This window comes from Brachypodium distachyon, chromosome 1, assembly GCF_000005505.3.
Source record: "Brachypodium distachyon strain Bd21 chromosome 1, Brachypodium_distachyon_v3.0, whole genome shotgun sequence".
NCBI lineage: Eukaryota > Viridiplantae > Streptophyta > Magnoliopsida > Poales > Poaceae > Brachypodium > Brachypodium distachyon.
In genome coordinates, this window is record NC_016131.3 from 74635545 (window position 1) to 74654181 (window position 18637).

Consider the following 18637-nt stretch of genomic DNA (forward strand, 5'->3'; position numbering starts at 1 on the left):
TTTGAGCATACGGGCAAATTCTTTATGGCAAATATGGAATTCTCTCATTAATTGTTGCACTGTACTATCTATAGTAGTAACTTGGAATTTCAACCTGGTACTGCACAAATTGCAAAACTCAAACTGAGACGGTCTAACCATGGGTCACTTTCAACCATGTCATTTGACTACCATCTCACATCTCATCTCCTAACCTGGACATTCCTACGATGCAAAATTGCTCCTTCACTTTATGCAGAAGCTGACACGGACCTATAAACAGACAGACAAACAGGCAAAAACAACTCTCTACACCATCCATATTACCCTTCTCTGATATGTGCAGTTAGACTGACTAATTACCAATCAAAGGCCTCCCCCCTGGGACCTCCAGCTTGAGATCGCACTCAGAAGAGAATGGTTAGACACCAACGTCTTGTTAGGCAACAGTGCTTTCGTCACCGGTGACAGTTCATGCTTGGACAGCCACATCAGAATCGCGTTGCGCTCATACGTGTGTCCATCCGCAGCAATGCATGGGTCCTGCATCACCTCCTACACCAAACAAACAAACTAGTATCACACATACGTATGATGAACACAACATATACACTGACCATTATTATCCTATTTTACTTTACCTTGAGTATTGGGCACACGAAGTGGCTGGGTGGCCCTGGCACTGGCTCCGATGCCGCACCCGCAATATTCTTCAGCCGTTCTAGTTCTACCGCCACCATATTCTTGAGGTCAGGCCGGTCCTTGCTCCGCATTTCCAAACAGCTGAGGCCTAGATGAGCTAGATCGTACGCTTCTTTCGCGGGCCAATTCCCTGCGCTCCCATCCAATACATCCATAAGCTGGCCATCTTCCACTGCCCGCTCCACTAGTTCAGGTAATCCAATTGGTGACCTTGCCGTCAGCAGCTGAAGGATCACCATCCCAAGCGCGTACGTGTCAGACTTCACCGACACTTGCCCAGTCCTGTGGTACTCTGGGTCTATGTAAAACAATGTGCCTGCCAGACCAGTATTCTTGTACATTGTACCACTTGATGAAGAATCCTTCAATGGGACAAGTGTTGACAAGCCCACATCACCAATCTTGCTGACTAGATTGCGGTCAAGGAGGACGTTTTCAGGCTTAAGGTCGCGATGGATGATTGGGTTGGGCTTTGTGCTGTGCAGGAACACTAGGGCTGAAACAATTTCCCAGGCAATGCAGAAGCGGTGAAACCACGGGATTGGTTGTGTGCCATTTATGCATTGTAGCCTGTCCGCGAGGCTACCATTCTCCATGTACTCATACACCAAGCAGCCCCTGTCTGGCAAGGCTCCGAGGAGCATCAACAAGTGTGGGTGGCGTATCCTGCGCAGAACGTCAAGCTGCAGAAATAGCACGTATTCTCAAGTAGTACACAGTTTCACTATATTATGAAACATTGATTAGAACACAATGTTGCTTAACAAAATTGTTTAGTAGGACCACAAAATCCTTGCAATACCTCTTGGTTGAAATGCTTGGTACTGGAGCTATCATCAGAATGGAGGATCTTTATTGCTACATCTAAGTGTTTGAGATGGCCCTTGTATACTGTTCCATTAGATCCAGTTCCGATCTTGTGTGATTCTGAGAATGATGATGTGGCGTTATCGATCTCCTCCCAAGTGAATGTCGAGTACAAGTTGCCACGAAGTACAAAGAGCTCCTCCAACCTCGACTTCTGATCAGCGTCCTTTGATGCCTTTATCAGCAGCCTATTTTTCTGCATAACCTCTGCTCTTACAAGATCCTTAAAATGGGTGACTACCTCCTCTGTGGCACATCTATGGGCCTTGTCTTCCTGTACTTCATCATTGGCCTTATCCACCCTGGACTGTATATCTCTTAACTGAGCCTTACCTTCCACGCGCATTGCAGCCAATTCAACCACCTGACGTCAACAAGGGATAGAGGTAGGATGATTTAAACATCACGCTGAATTGGTAAATTCGTCCATTTTTATAGCAGCAATACCACTGAACTTGCCTGGTGAGATGCATCGACAGACTCATCCTGGACAAGTTTGTATGTCCCCTGTATATGTCTCAGTTCTAGCCTCAGCTTTTCGAGCTCTGTATTTACATCATCCTGTGTTGGAATAGGTTATCAGGTCCAAGCAGAGTACGCAATCCCCAAAACATGTCATATTTCTTTCACCTTCTTTTCCAGAACAGTTAATTTGCTGAATTAAGGCATTCATCTATTCAAGAACAACAAATTGTATGTAAATGTCCAATTCACTAAGTAATTGAAAGCACACATTGTCAACGGGATTGGAGGAAAACAAAGTACAGCATAAAGTTGGCAAAAGAAATAACTGTGAATTTTTGAGTATATCAGAAGCTTAAGGCATGCATATCAATAAAATTCTGGCAATAACCAAGAAATTGAACAACTAACCTTACTGTCTGAAAGCATTAATCCCTGCAGTGAGTTTTTTTGTGTTGGCACCTTGTCTGAAAGCATTAATGCCTGCAGTGAACTCCCTTGTGTCGGCACCTTGTCTGAAGCCTGCACTTTACTTGATATAGAGCTTTCACCATCAGTGCATGAGGTAATTGTTCTGTCCTGGTCAGCATATACTGATGCAGATCCACTGAGATAATCATATAGAGTAAATGAGCCATCATGTTTGGAAGATGAACTACTTTTGAGGTTCTCTGATGCCAAGTTGGAGCGAGGAAGACTTGGCAGACCAAGCAGAGTTCGTCCTGAACTGTCATTCAAATCTGACAAGACAAGGGAACAAGTAACGTTCAGATGGTAAGAAGAGGAAATAAGAAACTCCAGTTTGACATTGTGTTTAAGATTAAACTTTTTATCCAAGTATTAGAATCAATAATAGGCGTATGTCTTCCATTTCCAGTTGGAAGGGAAATGGGCAGGAATGTATTATATTGCATGCCAAGGATGCACAACAAAAAGGAATAAACATTTGGTCTTAGCTTGACAACTGGGGATGCCTTACCTGATCTCGGCGACATTTCGCCTGAATGTACTTGGCTGTCGGACGTGTCACTTCCTAGTCCAGGGGAATAAACTGAAGATAATCCATCCTTTGAAACAATATATGTAGTGCAAGAGCTGGGGACACTCTTGCAGATCTTGGAGGACGTCTTATTTCGACTGGATTTCCTACAAGAAACAAATGCCATCCGATGATCAACAGAAGAATGTACATTTCTATTCATCATGGCACGAATCAGTACAGCACTAGTATGAAGACCGCCTACCTAGTGAAGGCGCACCTGCTGGTAGTATTACCGACGACGAGGACCTGTATCTGGTACTGAGCGACAAGATTGGAAATGGCATCCCCCACATCATTACCCTTAACAAGCAGTACTTCAACTTCAACCTGAGTCCAGCAAATAAATAAATGAACACAACCAACAACAGAAGATGAGTTGATTCATCGATTGAGTCCAGAACAGGAAACGTACTTGCTAGTTGCTAGGATGGAGGGGGAAAGCATGTCGATCAAAACTAACCTTGTTCTCATCACACATGTTTCTGCACTGGAGTAGCATTTCTTGCGCCTGAACCTGCACTTCCTTGGCATGGGTATCGGCGATTTCGGGGCGCACTTTATCAACCGGGTAGTTCCCTACTGAAGCCAAGCGCGCAGAGAGTAAAGTAAGTAAGTACAGTAGATTGGAAGAAATCGAAAGCGATTTGGAAGAAAAGGGGTTGTAGCATACGTGGTGTGGGTACGGTGAGGACTGGGGTGAGGACATGGATGAGCTTGAAGGTAGGGGCGGACTTGTTCTCGTCCTTGTCCTTGCCGCTGGCGAACTTGGCGAGAGCCCATTGGAGGACGTAGGTGCTGGATTTGGAACCGCCGAGCGCCAATCCGACAGTGAGCGGCGCGTCCGCTGATCCAGCCCGCTCTCCCTCCTCTTGGATGGCCATCGACCAATCACGTGCCTAGTACTTCATCAACAACGATAAGAGGGGAGAGAAACCATCAGCAACGCACGGCAGAAGAAGACATGGATGAAATTACCGGTGGGATTGCGGCTAGTGAAGAGCATAGAAGCAGAAAGGTTCGTTCCTCTCCGTCGTGTTCGCTCCGCCGCGCGCGGGCGAGCATTGGAGGGCGCGAGCACTGGGATTGGTCTGCGGCGAGAGAAGGCAGATAAGAAGCGCTAGGGTTCGTGCTCCGGCGTCGGCTCTCGCCGTAGCGGGTGAGCAGTAGCGCGCACTGGGCTATATAGGCTAGTGCATTTGGTGCGAATGAGTAGCAGAGGATGGAGGAGAGCTTACTCCGTGCTGTCGAGCGCAGCGCCGTCGTGCAGCGCTTCTTCCCTTCCGCCGGCGAGGAGGAGAGGAGGAAGAAGAGAAGGTACGGTACGCCTACGCCGCGGCGGTCGAGGAAGAAGAGAAGAGACGCCGACTGAATGGACTTAATTGGTCTTATAATGGGCCAGTCGGCCGTGTTTATATCATTGGTGGGCTTTTTCTTTTGCTCGTGGGCTGGGCTGCTCCAGCCAGTGCCTTTTGCTTTGTGGATCCAATACTCGATTCTTCTTTTTTTTTTCTTTGCCCTTCGAGATGGTCTTCTCCTTGCCGCTGAAATAAACTCTCCAGCAGCGGCATTTATTCAGATTGATACAATGTGGTTTATCCATGTTACATACGTACTGACACACATGAGCGCTGATCGAACTATATATGTAACGAGTTAGGATACATACATACATATATACATACAAACAAGAATTTGATTATGGGAATCTCTTGATCATTGTGTGGTAGAAGAAGGTCACTAACTAATTACGTCCTCTGCTGGAGGACAAAGCTATGGCACTTCCTGCAGCAGCAGTCTCTGCACTCATGACATCGTCTTCTTCCTCCTCCGTCCCAACGACCCTTCTCCAGAACCAATGCCTCCTCCAGACCTGCTCCATCTGCTCCATGGGCAGCTGCTTCGTCTCCGGCAGGAAGAAGAAGACGAACAGCGTCATCAAGCACACCCAGCCCCCAAACAGAAAAAACGTCCCGGACCTCAGATGGCAAAGCATGGCGAGAAATGTCTGCCCGATCACGAAGGTCGCCAAGAAGATCACTGCGATCACAACGCTCTGCCCGGCCGACCTGATCTCCAGCGGGCAGATCTCTGTCGGAACCAAGTAAGTGAGCGGCCCCCATGACCAGGCGAACCCGGCCACGAAGACGCACATTATGACGAGCACCAGGTACGCGTACTCCTTGTCCATGGCGCCGTGGTCCTTGAACTTGGCGGCGAGGATGGCGCCCACGGCGAACTGGGACAGGATCATCTGGACGCCGCCGGCGAGGAGGAGCTTGCGGCGGCCGGACCTGTCGACGACGACCATGGCCACGACGTTAGCGGCCGTGGCGCAGAGCCGGGTGACCACGGCCGACATGAGCGAGGCGCTCTCCTTGAGCCCGATGGTCCGGAACATGACCGGCGCGTAGAAGTTGATCACGTTGATGCCGGTCACCTGGTTGAAGAAGGGGATCAGGATCGCCATCGCCAGCTGCGGCCTGTACTTCTTCTTCCCCAGGAGCGTCCTCAACGGGCGGCCTTGTTGTCCGGCTCCGGCTGCGGCGACAAGGTCATCGAGCTCCTTCTGGACGCCGGCCGTGCCGCGCAGCCGCTGGAGCATGGCTTTCGCCGCGTCGGTGTTGCCGCCGCCGCGCTGGATGAGGAAGCTGGGGGTCTCTGGGAGGAAGATGGCGCCGACGGTCAGGAAGGCGGCGGGAACGGCGGCCATGGAGAGCGAGATCCGCCAGCCCCAGCCGCCTTCGATCTTGGCGACGCCGTAGTTGATGAGGTTGGCGATGAGGATGCCGATGCTGATGCAGAGCTCGAAGCCGTTGTTGATGGCGCCGCGGTACTGCGGCGGCGCCATTTCTGAAAGGTACAGCGGAATCGACTGCGAAACATTACAAACAGAAAAAAAAGTTAACACGTCACGGAGTGAATATCCAATTTAGATTTCGAATATCGAAAGAAAGTTTGGTAAAGTTTCTTTTTCTCAGCTGATTTCGAAGGAGAATCTTAATTTTGTCTCTCTTTTGGTAAAGCATATAGCGATAGGAGAGGAGGGGCTGCCTAAATCATGTATAGTGCACTTCCTTTTTCTAGCTGTTCTTTCACTTTCAGTGACGTGAATATGTAGCCACCACTTTGGCCTCAAGACTCTGGCAGCAGCACATTGCTGTAGCTAAGTTCAGATACTGATCTGTCTTGTTGGTTTGCTGCTGTTTTTATCTAATGACCGAAAATACCCCAATTAATTCTGTCCACCACAAGAATGTTCGAAAGTTTGGACTTTGGACTAATAGATTGTCCTTTCTGACCATGAAGAAGACTGCTCCTGTCACTTGACTTTGGTCCCGAATATGCATTTGAAATATCTTAAGTAATGGAACATTTTCCTTGAGGTAATTGTACAAGTATGAACAATCTCTGGACAGTAAATACAAGTACTAGAGATAGTTGTGTGGTTGCCAAATTTGACAGCGGACAGAAGTGGTTCTACAGTGACCACGGTTGCTTTCTGGCCAGACTGGATTGGTTAGGTAAGAAAGGTACTTCCAGAAAATGGACTCCGCTGAAACAACAAGCCAATTTTTAGGTGTGTGGCTTGGACGCTTGGTAATTGGAGTCAATGAAACATTGACTTTGGTACCCTATCCGAGCATGAAGCTCATTTGGTCATTAAATATTCATACAAAACCGAAAGTCATAGCTAATTAACAAAGTATAAGTTGTAACAATATGAGGTTTGAGATATTAAAACATGTAGGTCAGTACCTGATTTGTGAAGCCAAGGCCGATGCCGAGGAGGATCCTGTTGAGGAGTAGCATGTAAACGTTGACGGCGGCGCCACCAAAGACGGAGCCGGCGATGAAGACGGAGCCGCCGATGAGGATGGAGGCGCGGCGGCCGTAGCGGGTGGTGACGGAGGATGCGAAGAGCGTGGCGACGAGACCGGCGACGTAGAGGGAGGAGGTGAAGACGGTGAGCAGCTCGCTGTCGAAGCGGCAGTAGTTGCTCACGTCCACCTTGTCCCCTTTCATCTGGTGGTACACCTCCGGGAAGAACTTCTTCAGAAACGACTCCATCGACGTCACTCCACCTACACAAAGTTTACAAGATTAATCTCAACATCACATCATCGTGATCGATCATGCATATAGTACTGATCCCAATTGTTTAAGTACTCCTAGCTTGCAGGATTAGTAGTATTAGTTTTGATTACAGTACTTTCCCGAAGGAAGATGCATGCTGGCAGAAAGCCTGAACCGGTTTCCTACTTAATCAGCTAGAGTGTTAAATGCAGAAGCCTCCAATCTGGCATGCCAAGTACTACATCAATCACTGCAGCGTGCAGCTGTAGTACTTGCGTGGCAGCTGAGCTGAGCTGCATTATGCAGATGGTAATACTAGTAGCAGTTGGCAGGCAGGACCAGGACTGAATTAAGCAGCTCTTCGTCGACTGATGGACTGACACCAAGGGATGGGAGTAGACTGCTTAAATTACCTGAGATTCCGAGATCGTAGCCGAAGAGGATGCCGCCGCTGCCGGCGACGATGCAAGAGAGCACCACGAAGGAAGTCACGCGCCCGTTGTACCCAGCCGCTGCGGCGGCGCCGCCCGTCGGCCCTTCCACGAACGCCCCTATCGCCATTAATCAACAAGCTGGAGCTCAAGCTAGCCGCACTGCTCTGCTCTGCCTCTGCGGCTGAGAGAAGCCGAGATGGAGGGGGAGCCCGCTCTCTTTACTTCCTCCTCCTCCTCTTCTTCTTCTTCTTCTTCTTGGGGCCTAGGCTATTTATTGTGTGAGCCACTCCAGTGTGTTCTGGTGGGCAATGGCAACGGCAATGCTCTGCTTTGCTGCCCCCCCTTAGCTCTCCCTCTCTGCCAGTGAAGTGAAGATTGGATGCTTCTGGCCGACGCTCTCGCTTTGGCATCACGTACAGTGGAGGGACCACGTGTCAGCCACACTCATCTTGGTCTTGTCTAGCATGAAATGGCTTGCTTCTGTTACGTGGGCCCACATGCAGAGGGGGCATGCCACATGCATTGTTTTTTTGTTTTGTTTTTTTTCCTCCTCTTTTTTTGCCTGCATGGACGCCACATGTAACGAGTTTAAAGCCCAATCACCGCCCTCCTTAATTTAATTTCAAAACGTACAATTACAACCTGGTTTTAATTATACCACCACCACCAAATGGATGATCTCTTTAAGCTCTGTTGTAGCACATGCACTTTCTCTTTTACCTGGTTTATTAACAACAAGGTTAACCCACCTTTTATTTTATTTTTGCATTTGCAGGCATGCAAGATGTTTCAGTGAGCAGCATTGCCATCCATGCAGTTTCCATGTGTGTGAATAGAGAGAGTCAGCTAGATATTGTGATGGAATCTGCATCCATCAGGTGTTGCTAACATTTTTTTCCTTGCTGCATGCATGTCATTTTGGTGGATTTGCTCTTGTGCTGTCCTGCTGCTACAAGCTAAGCTATCATCAGTATACTTTGCAGGAGACGAGGAGCTAGGGTGCATTATTTACAAAAAGGCAAGGGTGGAAGATTCTATACACATATGACATATCCATCTTTTTATTAGTCCCTCTTTTTCCATTCCATTCTTTTATACAGATCGAGCAGCAAACAAACTGACTAAAGGTGCTCATGTAACTGTAAATTGTATCAAGGAATTTGGCGTCGACCGGCCGATTGATAGGACGTGTTGGTACACATACATATGTACAATACGGGACGATGTATGGATTGATTGATACTACTGATGAGATTGCACTACACACACGTACCCATCCATCCTTTCTTAAACTTCTTTGGTGCCAAATATCTATTCATCCTCCCACTCTCTCTTGCTTTATATATGTTGTTCCATTGTGGTGCACACATATAAAGCTAGTACCAAAGTTGTATACGTGGATCTTACAACGATGGCACAAATGATCGATCTATCAAGATGCGTGTCACCTCACCTTAAGGAGACAAAAAGAAGACTCTTCTTTCTGAATTCCTTGTGTTAATCGGTCAGTAGTATTGGATAATTTCTGACGGCGATTTGGGTTAGTCCTACTGCTGTGATATGTACGCATTGCATCATCCTTCCTTACGACCGATTCCAAACCCAATTCAAATTCCAGATAAGTCAAGGAAGAAACTGAAGCCCAAAAAGGAAGAGAAGAAAAAAAGCAGTTTATTTATTTTATTACCGTGATTATTAAATGGTACATAATCCGGAACACATTGTTGTCTGAATAAACAGCAAACATTTTCCTGGAAACAAACTAAAAGTGAATCCACAACTAACGAAGCCTGTCCAGTGCTTGAGACGCCAGCATTACTCAGGTGACTAGGTAGCGTATGCCTGTTGTCGGACCGCTTCTATCAGTCAGGAGCTTGAGCAGGCTGCTACTCTCACCCTCCTCCCCTTCCATTTGCTGCCTTCTTCTTTCCAGCATTGAGTAGGCGCAGTACTCCACCTCGTAGATCTCCAAACCCGCCCCGAAGCACGCCACCGACGAACCAACGCCCTCGCCTGCAATGCAAAAAAACACCGCCTCAAATCCTTCACTCCAAAATCTGCACAAATGTTGTACAGAATCCGAGCTACGAAGAACGTGATAATGTGTAGTCTGTTTTCGCTTGCGGCTCAATGCTTGTGAACTCGACGACTCACCGTGTGTTACCAAAAGCAGGTTCTCGTTGGGATATTTGTCGGCAAGAGCCTTGATCACGCTGCCGTACCGAATTCTTGCCTCCCTCACAGATTCTCCCCACTTTGGTACCTGCAGCGAAAATAAACATGACAGTTTCATCAGGTATGTATGATGGACTTGTAGACAAAAAGGGAAATTAATGGTGACTTAACAAAGGATTACTACTGGCTGGGTGATTGGTAACTGTAAAAAGGAAATAAATGACGAGACCTCCGGGTAGAGTGGCTCCACAGAATGGTCGATAGTTCCAGGTGGTAAAACGGCTTCGAGTTCTGACAAGTCGGGAAACCACTTGACGACCGCGGGTGCAACCTGGCTAACAATACTTCCCATTGCTTCCACATTCATCATCTCAGACAGTGCATACTCAATTGACACCTGAAACCATCACAAAGAGATTTTACCCACCACTGCGCACAAATTATAAACAGAATGCAGGAACAGCAGCTCAAGAGTCGAAGTGCAGGCAGCACTATCTTCACCATTCTGTCTGCAATGTTGGCAGTACGCATCCACATTTGATAAAAATGCATAGGTTGAATTACATGTAGATTTATTCTGGTGAAAACCCCATATCAATCATACCAAAAGAGTACCAGACCTACTGAATGAAATGGTAGGCTGGCTCAATCCTGTACTTTGGCTGGTACTTGGCTAGTGGCATGAAAACTGAAGAATATGTGTGCCGCATTCATTGGCTATATGGGCCAAGCAAATTGCTGTAACTATTGTTATCCTAATCAGTATCTGTTGAAATAAGTAACAACTTGAAGTTTCTTTTTAGCAGGAGCAGGTTCAGGTTTAAGAAAGAGTCAGTCACTACTGTTAACTGAAACCATCCATCTCCGTGCAGATCCTAGAGATAAATCTCAAGCCTAAAAGGAAACTGTAGTGTTTGATGAGGAGAAGAAGAAAATGATTTATTTTCTGATGGAAGGAACTCGCTCACATTGCCCACAAATCGGCAGTCAACATCCCGATCCAGTTAACATTAGATTACGCGAACAAGAACGAATGAATGAGGAAAAGGATTCATCCATGACAGGATGACGAGCAGTAGGAGGAAGAGAGGGAGACCTTGACGCGGGAGGTGTCGAGGGGCACATTGGCGCTGGAGTCGACGGTGACGAGGGCGGCGTCGTCGGGGACGGCGCAGAGCGCGGCGACGGCCTGGGCGGCGGTCTGGAGGCAGCGGAAGAAGGGGGATACGAGGACCCGGTGGAGCCTGAAGCCGTCGGCGGCGGCCTGGGCCCTGATGCGCTTGCCGACGTTCCACGCCCTGAGGATGCCGGCGTCGGTGAGGGGCGGGTCCCAGGGCCGGGGCTTGTTGGCCGGCCACATGGGCTCCGCGTGGTCCAGCCGGTCGCCGTGCCGCATCACCACCACCCGCTGCTCCGCCGCCGTCATCGCCATGGCCTCCTCTGTTTCTTGCACGAGACGAAGAAGAGAATGTGTTCACAGTTTCTGTTTCTTCTCTTCTGAAACAACTCCCCTCTTCTTCAGCTTCTTTCTTAAACAGCAAAAGGTTTTCAATTGCGTTTTTTATTTATTTCTTTTACATTATTAGTACTGGTAAAGTCGACTTGTGAACAACCCTTCCAAATTTTCAAACGAACAAAAAATATAAAAATGTTGATAAGCAGACGTAGAATATTTCTCAATGTCTTCTCTCTACCGAACAGAGACAGAGACAGGTAAAAAGGTTATATATGAGGACACTTGTCTGCCTCTCTTCTATCAACCAATAAACACATAACATGACATGATCACATTCACAAGTTCCCGTGTACTGCTTGACAGTGATGTGATCAAACTTCCGTTCAGATTCCTATTCTTGTTCTTATTTTTTGAGGTAGATTCATGTTCTTACAAGAAGAGCACAAATACTCCACATGCTTCCCTTTTTACAGCACTCACACAGACCAAACCATAAGCAAGTGACCAAAAAGAGGCTTTCAGTTCCACTCTACAATATGCTGCTGCTTGCTAGAGGTTGTCAAACATGGACCCTGTTTATTCATTCTTGCCTTGCTAAAACCGAAAAGGATGTCTGTCTAGTTCTAGGGGATCAGCAATATGGAGCCAGAGGTTTTCCGAGCTTCGAGATCGGCATGAGCCTGAGCCGCTTCGGACAGCGGGTAGGTGTGGTTCACACGAATGCGCAGCACCCCGTTGGCCACGTTGGCAAACACCTCACCAGCTGAATGGAGCAACTCATCACGAGTGCCCGTGTAATGCAGCATACTAGGCCTCGTCAGGAATAGCGACTTGGGAGCCAGGTCGCTCATCGGAATGGGATCAGGTGAACCTGAGGACTGCCCAAAAGACACCAGGAAACCACGGGACGCCAGGCATTCCATAGAAGCCTGCAGACAGAAGAAAGATTGGGTATCATTCCTCATATCAGAACTACACAGTACATATGCAATACAAGTGACTTAGTTAAAACCCATTATGCCCACAGGAGTACTGAATCACTGATGTCAAGGGGAACAACAACCTATTATTTTGAAAGGAGTGAGCACTAAATTCTCATTAACAGGTACCACGTACATATAATTTACTTTTTTTTTGCTGGGACGATTGCAACACAAGCAGATAATGCCCACATCTCAGTACTTCTTTGCAAAGGATCAAATTATGTCCTCTCCAAGTCCAAGTGAAAATAAACTTTCAAAGTTAAGACCTACTACAACAGCCTTACCTTGTATGTATCCTTTCCAACAGAATCATACACCACATTTACACCTTTTCCATCTGTAATCTCCTTGACTCTCGTCGCAACATCTTCCTTTGTGTATATGATCACATGGTGACATCCATCTTGAGCCGCGTGTGCAGCTTTCTCTTCGCTTGAGACAGTCCCAATGACAGTGGCACCAAGGGCATTCGCCCACTGACAGAGGAGTGAACCAACTCCACCAGCAGCAGCGTGGACAAGAACAGTATGACCGGATTCAACCTGCATGGCAAGAAAAATACAGTCAAGCTCCCTGTCATGGCAATCAGTTAAAACATGATGTACTAATAATCTCAGAGCATATCTAATATCAGTAATAACAGAGGAATATAGAGCTCCCCCATTCTGTAGAGGCTGACAAATATTTTGCGATAATCTATGAGGAGAAAAAGCCCTATGTTCACCCTTGCAGTGGGGGATTTTGCACCTCGGATTTCGGAAGTTTGAATAGTTAATTATGTCTTCCACAGGTAAAATATAATGTATAGGGACCATGCCCTGGAGATATATAACGTGCAGCTGTTTTTTACTTCTTTATACTGACCAGCTGGCCATAATCCTTACACCGCTCGCAACATGTATGTGTGGATCAATTTTACGACTCCGCCAGGCCAAAACAACAGGGAACAATGAAGGCAAATAGTTAAAAACGGATGCTATACCATACCATACCACTATGCGCAAGACAATTATATGATTTTGCAGAGTCAAGGGGAGAATCTACAACCTTGAATACATGGCGAAGCAAGACATACAGTGCATAGTTACCATGCCCCTGGAGACATATAATGTGATTATGCTTTATGTAGCTGTTTTTATTGACCTGCTGGCCATACTATCCTTACATGGATGCTATCAAGCAAAGAAAATTATATGATTTTGCGGAGTAGAAGAAGAGTGGGTCTACCTTGAAGACGCGGCGAAGCAAGACATGAGCAGTCATCCCCTTGAGCATGATGGCGGCAGCCGTCCTATGATCAACGGAAGGCGGGACGGAGACAGCGACGTCGGCCGGGATGACCTGCTCCTCGGCGTAGGAGCCCATGGGCTTGCCGGCGTAGGCGACGACGTCCCCGACTTTCCTGCCCGTGAGGCCCGGCCCTACCGCCGTCACCACGCCGACGGCTTCCATGCCTGGGAGTTAAACAACGGCTTTAGGATTGGGTTGTATTGGATTGGGCTAGGAATGAACGGATTGGAGGAAGAGGATGGGTACCTGGGGTGAAGGGGAGGGGGGCGGAGTAGACCCCCTTGCGGAAGTAGACGTCGATGAAGTTGACGCCGACGGCGGTGTTCTTGACCCGGATCTCGCCGTCGCCCGGCGGCCCAACCTCCACCTGCTCCCATCGCATCGCCTGCTAGCCATCTCATGGAGAAATCAATCGATTAGGATTAGATTAGAGAAAAGGGCAAGTCGAGTCGATGGATCGTTGGCTGCTTGCCTCCGGCCCGCCGAGCTCGTGGACCCTGATTGCGTTGACCATCTCGGCGTTGCCGCAGCAGCAGCGGAGGAGGAGGCGCGGTGGAGGAGGACGCGAATTGAAGCGGGCGGCGGAGGGGACGACAGGAATGGAGAAGAAGGAGAGTGGGGATGGTGCTACTAATCGAGTGGAGCACGGCGTCGTCATCGCCTAGCTCAGCTCAGCTCAGCTGAGAGTGACATCTAACCCTGCCACCTGGGCTTGACCACCTGGTTACCTTCCCTAACTTTGCAATCCAACAAAGAAATGCAAATTAATTACTCCATCCGTTCTTTGTTTTTGTCATGCGGTACCGTAGTGCGTAGTACCAGTATGATTCTGTTGCTACCCAGAGTTAAATTAGCTCCAAGCAAACACACGCACACTGAACTGAAATCTGACTGCTGCACATTACAAACAACCATCTGCTGGTACACAAACTTACCCAAATGATCTTTGCTTTGTTCCAAGGATCAGATTATCCTTGGAACATCCCTCTCAGTACTACTATCATTTCCACTGGCAAATGAATGCACAAACAATTAAACACAAAAAACATGCATGGCCAGCGTGGGCAAGCGAAACAACGACCAACTATGTTTCTTCTTTTCTTGTTTCAACCCCTCCTCCAGTAAAGTATCACATCACAGCGTACGCTTACACCAGAAAATTTCCTTTTCGTTTTACACCACAAGTGCCGTATGCCATTGTGATCCTCTACTCTTAGAGCGAGCACAATAACATCCTACGCACTCTTGTGTTGTTAGCTTTGCTCTCAAACAACACACGCACCAAAACAGACCCCATCCCCCTTTTTTGTAAGTTCAATCTCTTCCTATCTACAGCATGTGTCGTGCCCGCATTTTCAACCAAGCACATTCCTAGTTCCTGCCACCACCGCATAAAGCACCACGAGACCCGCCAGCAACTTTTTCGAAGCGAAAACTCTCAGATTGATCTTCACCCTGTGCGCCCTCATGAACTTCAGCAGCGCTTGTCCTACCAGCGCAAGCAGAGAGCAGACAGCAACGAGCGCCATCTTCGCAGCATCCTTTGGGCCCCCGATTGTTGTCAGCTCGTTCCGGTCAAACTTTATGTAAGTTGAGTGAGCGGCACTATCACCAGCGTCATCGCAGCCAAGTCGAAGGGCATCATTCAGCCGGTCAGAAAGACGGATTAGGATCCTCGCAAGCCAGGCCACTTCGGTCTCTGAGATGGGCCTCTTCATCCAGTCACCTCTGTATTTGACTTCACTGAACTTACTTTTCCCTGAATAGGGATGCTTAGGTGTAAATACCTCACCACGTCCCTGATGTTGATGCTGGAACTCTTCTGGTGCGGTATTATGATGGATGCCCTCAATTCGACTCTGGAAAAGCTTTTTCATGCAGGATCTTATCAAATCCAATGACTGGAGAGCTTGTAGTGTGTCACCTGGTAGACGTTGTATCTCCAACTCTGCTCGGATCAAAAGCAGCTTCACAAAAATAAAAATTGAAATATCAGCACATGCTCGTAATAACAAAATGAGAAAAGAAACTACACACCAAGCACAAACAGATAACTATTCACTAGTCATCTAGCATATTCACACCGCAAAGCAAAGTATATATAGTATCAATAAAAACTGAACAAGAGTAGGTGATATCACACAGCTTCAAGTAGATACAAATTGCAGTTTGACCGCTATGTATTCTTGAGAAAAAAAAAACACTGCACAACTGGTATTAGCCTAACTACAAAATTGTCCTCCAGTCCATCAACATTGGTACAAAGTGTAGTTTAACAAAGTTGTATTCTTAATTAAAAAGTGCAAGTTATGGCAGACAAATTACAAAACTATGCTCCTGGTTCATCAATATATACTGACTGTAATTCGTTTGAGGTATCTGCTAATAAAAACCACACTAAAGTTAAATTATATCATGAAAGCTATTTAACTCGGTGGACTTTGTTCCAACAGTACAACTCAAATAATCAAATCTGTTGATCTAGAGCTGATTTCAGTTGAACTAATAACTGACAAATACACTAGAAGTGGAATCAAACATGTGAAAATATTAAACATTATACCAAATGACTAGGACTAAACAGGCTAAATTACTAATCATATGATCAAATGTGTACCTGAAGCAGATGATAAGCCCCTTCCTCGCCACAACTGAAAAGTCTTAGATCAGAGTTCCAATGCTCATGCAAGAAAGACCCGTCTGCATCAGTCTCTGTCAAGCCATCCTCCCAGTCCTGAAGTAAACCACAGGTTATACAAAATAATTAGGACGGTGACTTCATGGTAAAATCAAATTCAAATGCCAGTTGAATTGTAACACACCTTCAACTGCTCACGGATTGATGGCACATACTTCAGCACATCATCTGACGAACATGAGGGTGAAGTAGCCAGTCTAGAGTGATAGGCGACATCCACTTTATACAGAAGATCTACCAGTTCTGTAGAGGAAGACAAGACTTCCAGTACCTGGAAAGAGTATAATACAAATAAATATGTCATGGGACAATAATACTCAAACATATAGCACAAAAAAGCATTTCTTCTACTCCCTCCGTCCCATAATTCTTGTCGTTGTTTTTACTAAAACAACGACATGACTAGCTTCTCATTAGTGGGTTCATTCGACATGACTAGCTTCTCTCTCTTTTTTTGCCAGAAACATCTGAATTACACACAATAGCTACAATAAACATAAGGTGATCCTTGACAGGACAATCATGAAATGCTGAAAAAAGTTGCAGCACAGCAATGTATGGCCAAATACTTCTCTGAAGTATATAAACTGAACAGAAAAAAAGCTTAACACACAAAGCAAATAGATTTAAAAAAAAGATATCTAACAAAGGACCTTAAGCATGTTACACAAAGCCGCACATTTACATTTAATTATATCTTATGGCATGTACCATGTAGAAGTAAAACAGTGGGGGTTTCTCAATCAGATATTTACAATCCTAACTTTGAGTAATTGAACACCAAACTGCTGTACCTAGAAACACGAGACCTGAAGCAGCTAACTGAGTATAGAACATAAATTTGACTATTGTCATGTTTGCCATGGCAACAGAAGTAAAACTCAGGAGCCAGGACTAACCTTTTGGATCATCAGGAGCACCGAGGAGACATCAGAATGGATAAACTTGTGTGCAAAACCGAGGAAATGCACCACCATCGAGCTATAGAAGAGATAATTGGACAGCACGTAATTCTTCCACGGCGGAGTATAACAGAGCGCATCTCTTTTCTGGCTCTCCTTTCCTTCTGCAGCTTGTTGGGTGCCCTTCCCTTGCATCAGGGACACATCATACTCATCCAGGTCCTCTTGGGTAACCTTCCATGGCTCCATATATGCCAGCCACACAGAGAAGACTTGCGTAGCGTTTTTAATGACCGCGCCGATGGGGCAGAACAAGAAGGCCCTCAATACAAAGCGATACATAGGCCTCTGTATGAGGGGATTCCAGAAGCCAACCTGGGTATCAGAGATCACGTTCCTCGCGGCCGATCTTTCAAACACCGTGCGTGCATCCGTCCGCGGACCGCCGTCACAGCAGTTGAGGTACATGACGAGCAGCTTGACGGCATCCCCGAGCCCAGGTGGCGGCAGGTGGGCACTCAGCTCGGCGCGAGCCCGGGAGGGCAAGTGCAGGCCAAACGCGCGGCAGGTCTGCACGGGCAGCGGTGAGAAGTCGTCCCCGACGAGCCAGAACTGGACGAGCGTGTGCAGGAAGAAGTCTGCACGGGCGAAAGGGTCCATGATGTGGCCTTCTTCGCTGGCGGTCCGCTGAAGAAGGGTGCCGCCGAGCCGGCGGCGCAGCAGCGGGGTGCAGGCGGTGGGCACGAACTGTTTGAGGTAGGCGTAGAGTAGCTTGAGGTACAGGGAGGGCTCCGGCTTGTGGCCCGGCTTGCGGGTGCCGATGGCTGTGGGGGCGAGGGTGGAGACCCAGGACTCGAGGCGGGAGCGCGATTTGAGGGCGGGATTGGAGGCGGATGCTGGGGAGGGGGAGGCGGAGGCGTCGGAGGAGGAGACTGGGTAGTAGGCGAACCAGAAGAGGAAGTACTCGAAGACGGAGAGGTGGAGCTCGTGGCCGACGCGGGCGGCGAGGAGCGGCGAGAGGGCGAGGAGGTCGGGGTTGTCGTCGGAGAGGGCGGCGCGGAGCCAGTGCGGGAGGCGCTCGGAGGGGAAGGCGAAGCGGATGAGCGCGAGGCGGTCGGCGCTGGCGGCGGCGGAGAGGAGCGGGCCGGAAGGGGAGAGGAGGGCGAGGAGGAGGTTCGCGAGGGTCGGGTCTGGTTGGGCGGCGGCTGCGAGGTCGAGGAAGGATGGGGAGGAAGGCGGTGAGGAGACGAACAGGCGGTAGAGGATGGAGGGGAAGGCGTCGGCGAAGAAGGCCCGCGGGTTGTCGGCGGCGTGGCGCGCGAGGTAGTCGAGGACGGCGGTGGCCGCGGCAGCCGCGGCGGGCGGCGTGGCCGCGGAGAGGACGGTGGAGGCGAGGGCGGAGGCGTCGGCCATTTTGCCCCGGTCTCCTTTCTCCGCGTGCGTGGGAGACGAAGAAGGGACTAGGGTTTTGGACTGCAGCCTGGCTGAGTGCGGGGCGGTCGGTTCGTCTTCGTCGGAACGAATTGAAGAAGCGTGACGTGGCGTAACCGTAGGATAGGAGAAGAAGCGTCCA

At 48.2% G+C, this 18637-nt stretch overlaps 5 protein-coding genes across 8 annotated transcripts; all 5 read right to left on the reverse strand.

The window, feature by feature from the left end:
• On the reverse strand, positions 1-4436 carry LOC100838870 (U-box domain-containing protein 52). 4 transcript variants are annotated; one of them, XM_024456863.1, is made up of 11 exons: positions 4288-4427; positions 4028-4140; positions 3723-3948; positions 3513-3628; positions 3255-3379; positions 2990-3156; positions 2422-2750; positions 2008-2109; positions 1484-1912; positions 621-1364; positions 1-534 (listed from the first exon to the last, which is right to left on the reverse strand). In XM_024456863.1, the coding sequence occupies exons 2-11, from the start codon at positions 4112-4114 to the stop codon at positions 346-348; spliced, it is 2514 nt and encodes an 837-aa protein (XP_024312631.1). In that variant the 5' UTR covers positions 4115-4140; positions 4288-4427; the 3' UTR covers positions 1-345. The 4 variants fall into 4 exon arrangements, with proteins under 4 accessions (XP_024312631.1, XP_024312632.1, XP_024312630.1 ...); XM_024456864.1 differs by having other exon boundaries at positions 3270-3379; positions 3513-3631; XM_024456862.1 differs by having other exon boundaries at positions 3513-3631.
• Positions 4437-4594: 158 nt separating this feature from the next.
• LOC100842488 (hexose carrier protein HEX6) lies at positions 4595-7870 on the reverse strand. The gene is made up of 3 exons (XM_003558985.4): positions 7540-7870; positions 6809-7134; positions 4595-5924 (listed from the first exon to the last, which is right to left on the reverse strand). Exons 1-3 carry the CDS (start codon positions 7685-7687, stop codon positions 4794-4796), a joined length of 1605 nt encoding a protein of 534 aa, XP_003559033.1. The 5' UTR covers positions 7688-7870; the 3' UTR covers positions 4595-4793.
• Positions 7871-9210: 1340 nt separating this feature from the next.
• LOC112268585 lies at positions 9211-11248 on the reverse strand. The gene is made up of 4 exons (XM_024456866.1): positions 10832-11248; positions 9965-10132; positions 9715-9823; positions 9211-9573 (listed from the first exon to the last, which is right to left on the reverse strand). The coding sequence occupies exons 1-4, from the start codon at positions 11165-11167 to the stop codon at positions 9380-9382; spliced, it is 807 nt and encodes a 268-aa protein (XP_024312634.1). The 5' UTR covers positions 11168-11248; the 3' UTR covers positions 9211-9379.
• Positions 11249-11457: 209 nt separating this feature from the next.
• LOC100839175 (quinone oxidoreductase) lies at positions 11458-14152 on the reverse strand. The gene is made up of 5 exons (XM_024456865.1): positions 13937-14152; positions 13711-13849; positions 13402-13628; positions 12459-12716; positions 11458-12120 (listed from the first exon to the last, which is right to left on the reverse strand). The coding sequence occupies exons 1-5, from the start codon at positions 14120-14122 to the stop codon at positions 11815-11817; spliced, it is 1116 nt and encodes a 371-aa protein (XP_024312633.1). The 5' UTR covers positions 14123-14152; the 3' UTR covers positions 11458-11814.
• Positions 14153-14496: 344 nt separating this feature from the next.
• LOC100843100 lies at positions 14497-18626 on the reverse strand. The gene is made up of 4 exons (XM_003558987.4): positions 17062-18626; positions 16287-16433; positions 16082-16198; positions 14497-15431 (listed from the first exon to the last, which is right to left on the reverse strand). The coding sequence occupies exons 1-4, from the start codon at positions 18475-18477 to the stop codon at positions 14820-14822; spliced, it is 2292 nt and encodes a 763-aa protein (XP_003559035.1). The 5' UTR covers positions 18478-18626; the 3' UTR covers positions 14497-14819.
• Positions 18627-18637: the final 11 nt, after the last annotated feature.

What these genes read in the sequence shown, in the direction of transcription:
- LOC100838870 (XM_024456862.1), bottom strand. Translation starts at nt 4,114, where the DNA reads ATGCTCGCCCGCGCGCGGCGGAGCGAACACGACGGAGAGGAACGAACC. An exon ending in AGCAGGTGCGCCTTCACTAG is followed by an intron (nt 3,157 to 3,254) that starts GTAGGCGGTCTT and finishes TGTTTCTTGTAG; the next exon opens with GAAATCCAGTCGAAATAAGA. An exon ending in CTGTCGATGCATCTCACCAG is followed by an intron (nt 1,913 to 2,007) that starts GCAAGTTCAGTG and finishes TGTTGACGTCAG; the next exon opens with GTGGTTGAATTGGCTGCAAT.
- LOC100842488 (XM_003558985.4), bottom strand. Translation starts at nt 7,687, where the DNA reads ATGGCGATAGGGGCGTTCGTGGAAGGGCCGACGGGCGGCGCCGCCGCA. An exon ending in CTACGATCTCGGAATCTCAG is followed by an intron (nt 7,135 to 7,539) that starts GTAATTTAAGCA and finishes AACTTTGTGTAG; the next exon opens with GTGGAGTGACGTCGATGGAG. An exon ending in GCCTTGGCTTCACAAATCAG is followed by an intron (nt 5,925 to 6,808) that starts GTACTGACCTAC and finishes AATGTTTCGCAG; the next exon opens with TCGATTCCGCTGTACCTTTC.
- LOC112268585 (XM_024456866.1), bottom strand. Translation starts at nt 11,167, where the DNA reads ATGGCGATGACGGCGGCGGAGCAGCGGGTGGTGGTGATGCGGCACGGC. An exon ending in TGGAGCCACTCTACCCGGAG is followed by an intron (nt 9,824 to 9,964) that starts GTCTCGTCATTT and finishes TTTTCGCTGCAG; the next exon opens with GTACCAAAGTGGGGAGAATC. An exon ending in CCTGCTTTTGGTAACACACG is followed by an intron (nt 9,574 to 9,714) that starts GTGAGTCGTCGA and finishes TTTGCATTGCAG; the next exon opens with GCGAGGGCGTTGGTTCGTCG.
- LOC100839175 (XM_024456865.1), bottom strand. Translation starts at nt 14,122, where the DNA reads ATGACGACGCCGTGCTCCACTCGATTAGTAGCACCATCCCCACTCTCC. An exon ending in ACGAGCTCGGCGGGCCGGAG is followed by an intron (nt 13,850 to 13,936) that starts GCAAGCAGCCAA and finishes GATGGCTAGCAG; the next exon opens with GCGATGCGATGGGAGCAGGT. An exon ending in TGCTTCGCCGCGTCTTCAAG is followed by an intron (nt 12,717 to 13,401) that starts GTAGACCCACTC and finishes CTTGCCATGCAG; the next exon opens with GTTGAATCCGGTCATACTGT.
- LOC100843100 (XM_003558987.4), bottom strand. Translation starts at nt 18,477, where the DNA reads ATGGCCGACGCCTCCGCCCTCGCCTCCACCGTCCTCTCCGCGGCCACG. An exon ending in TGCTCCTGATGATCCAAAAG is followed by an intron (nt 16,434 to 17,061) that starts GTTAGTCCTGGC and finishes TACTCTTTCCAG; the next exon opens with GTACTGGAAGTCTTGTCTTC. An exon ending in CAATCCGTGAGCAGTTGAAG is followed by an intron (nt 16,199 to 16,286) that starts GTGTGTTACAAT and finishes GGTTTACTTCAG; the next exon opens with GACTGGGAGGATGGCTTGAC.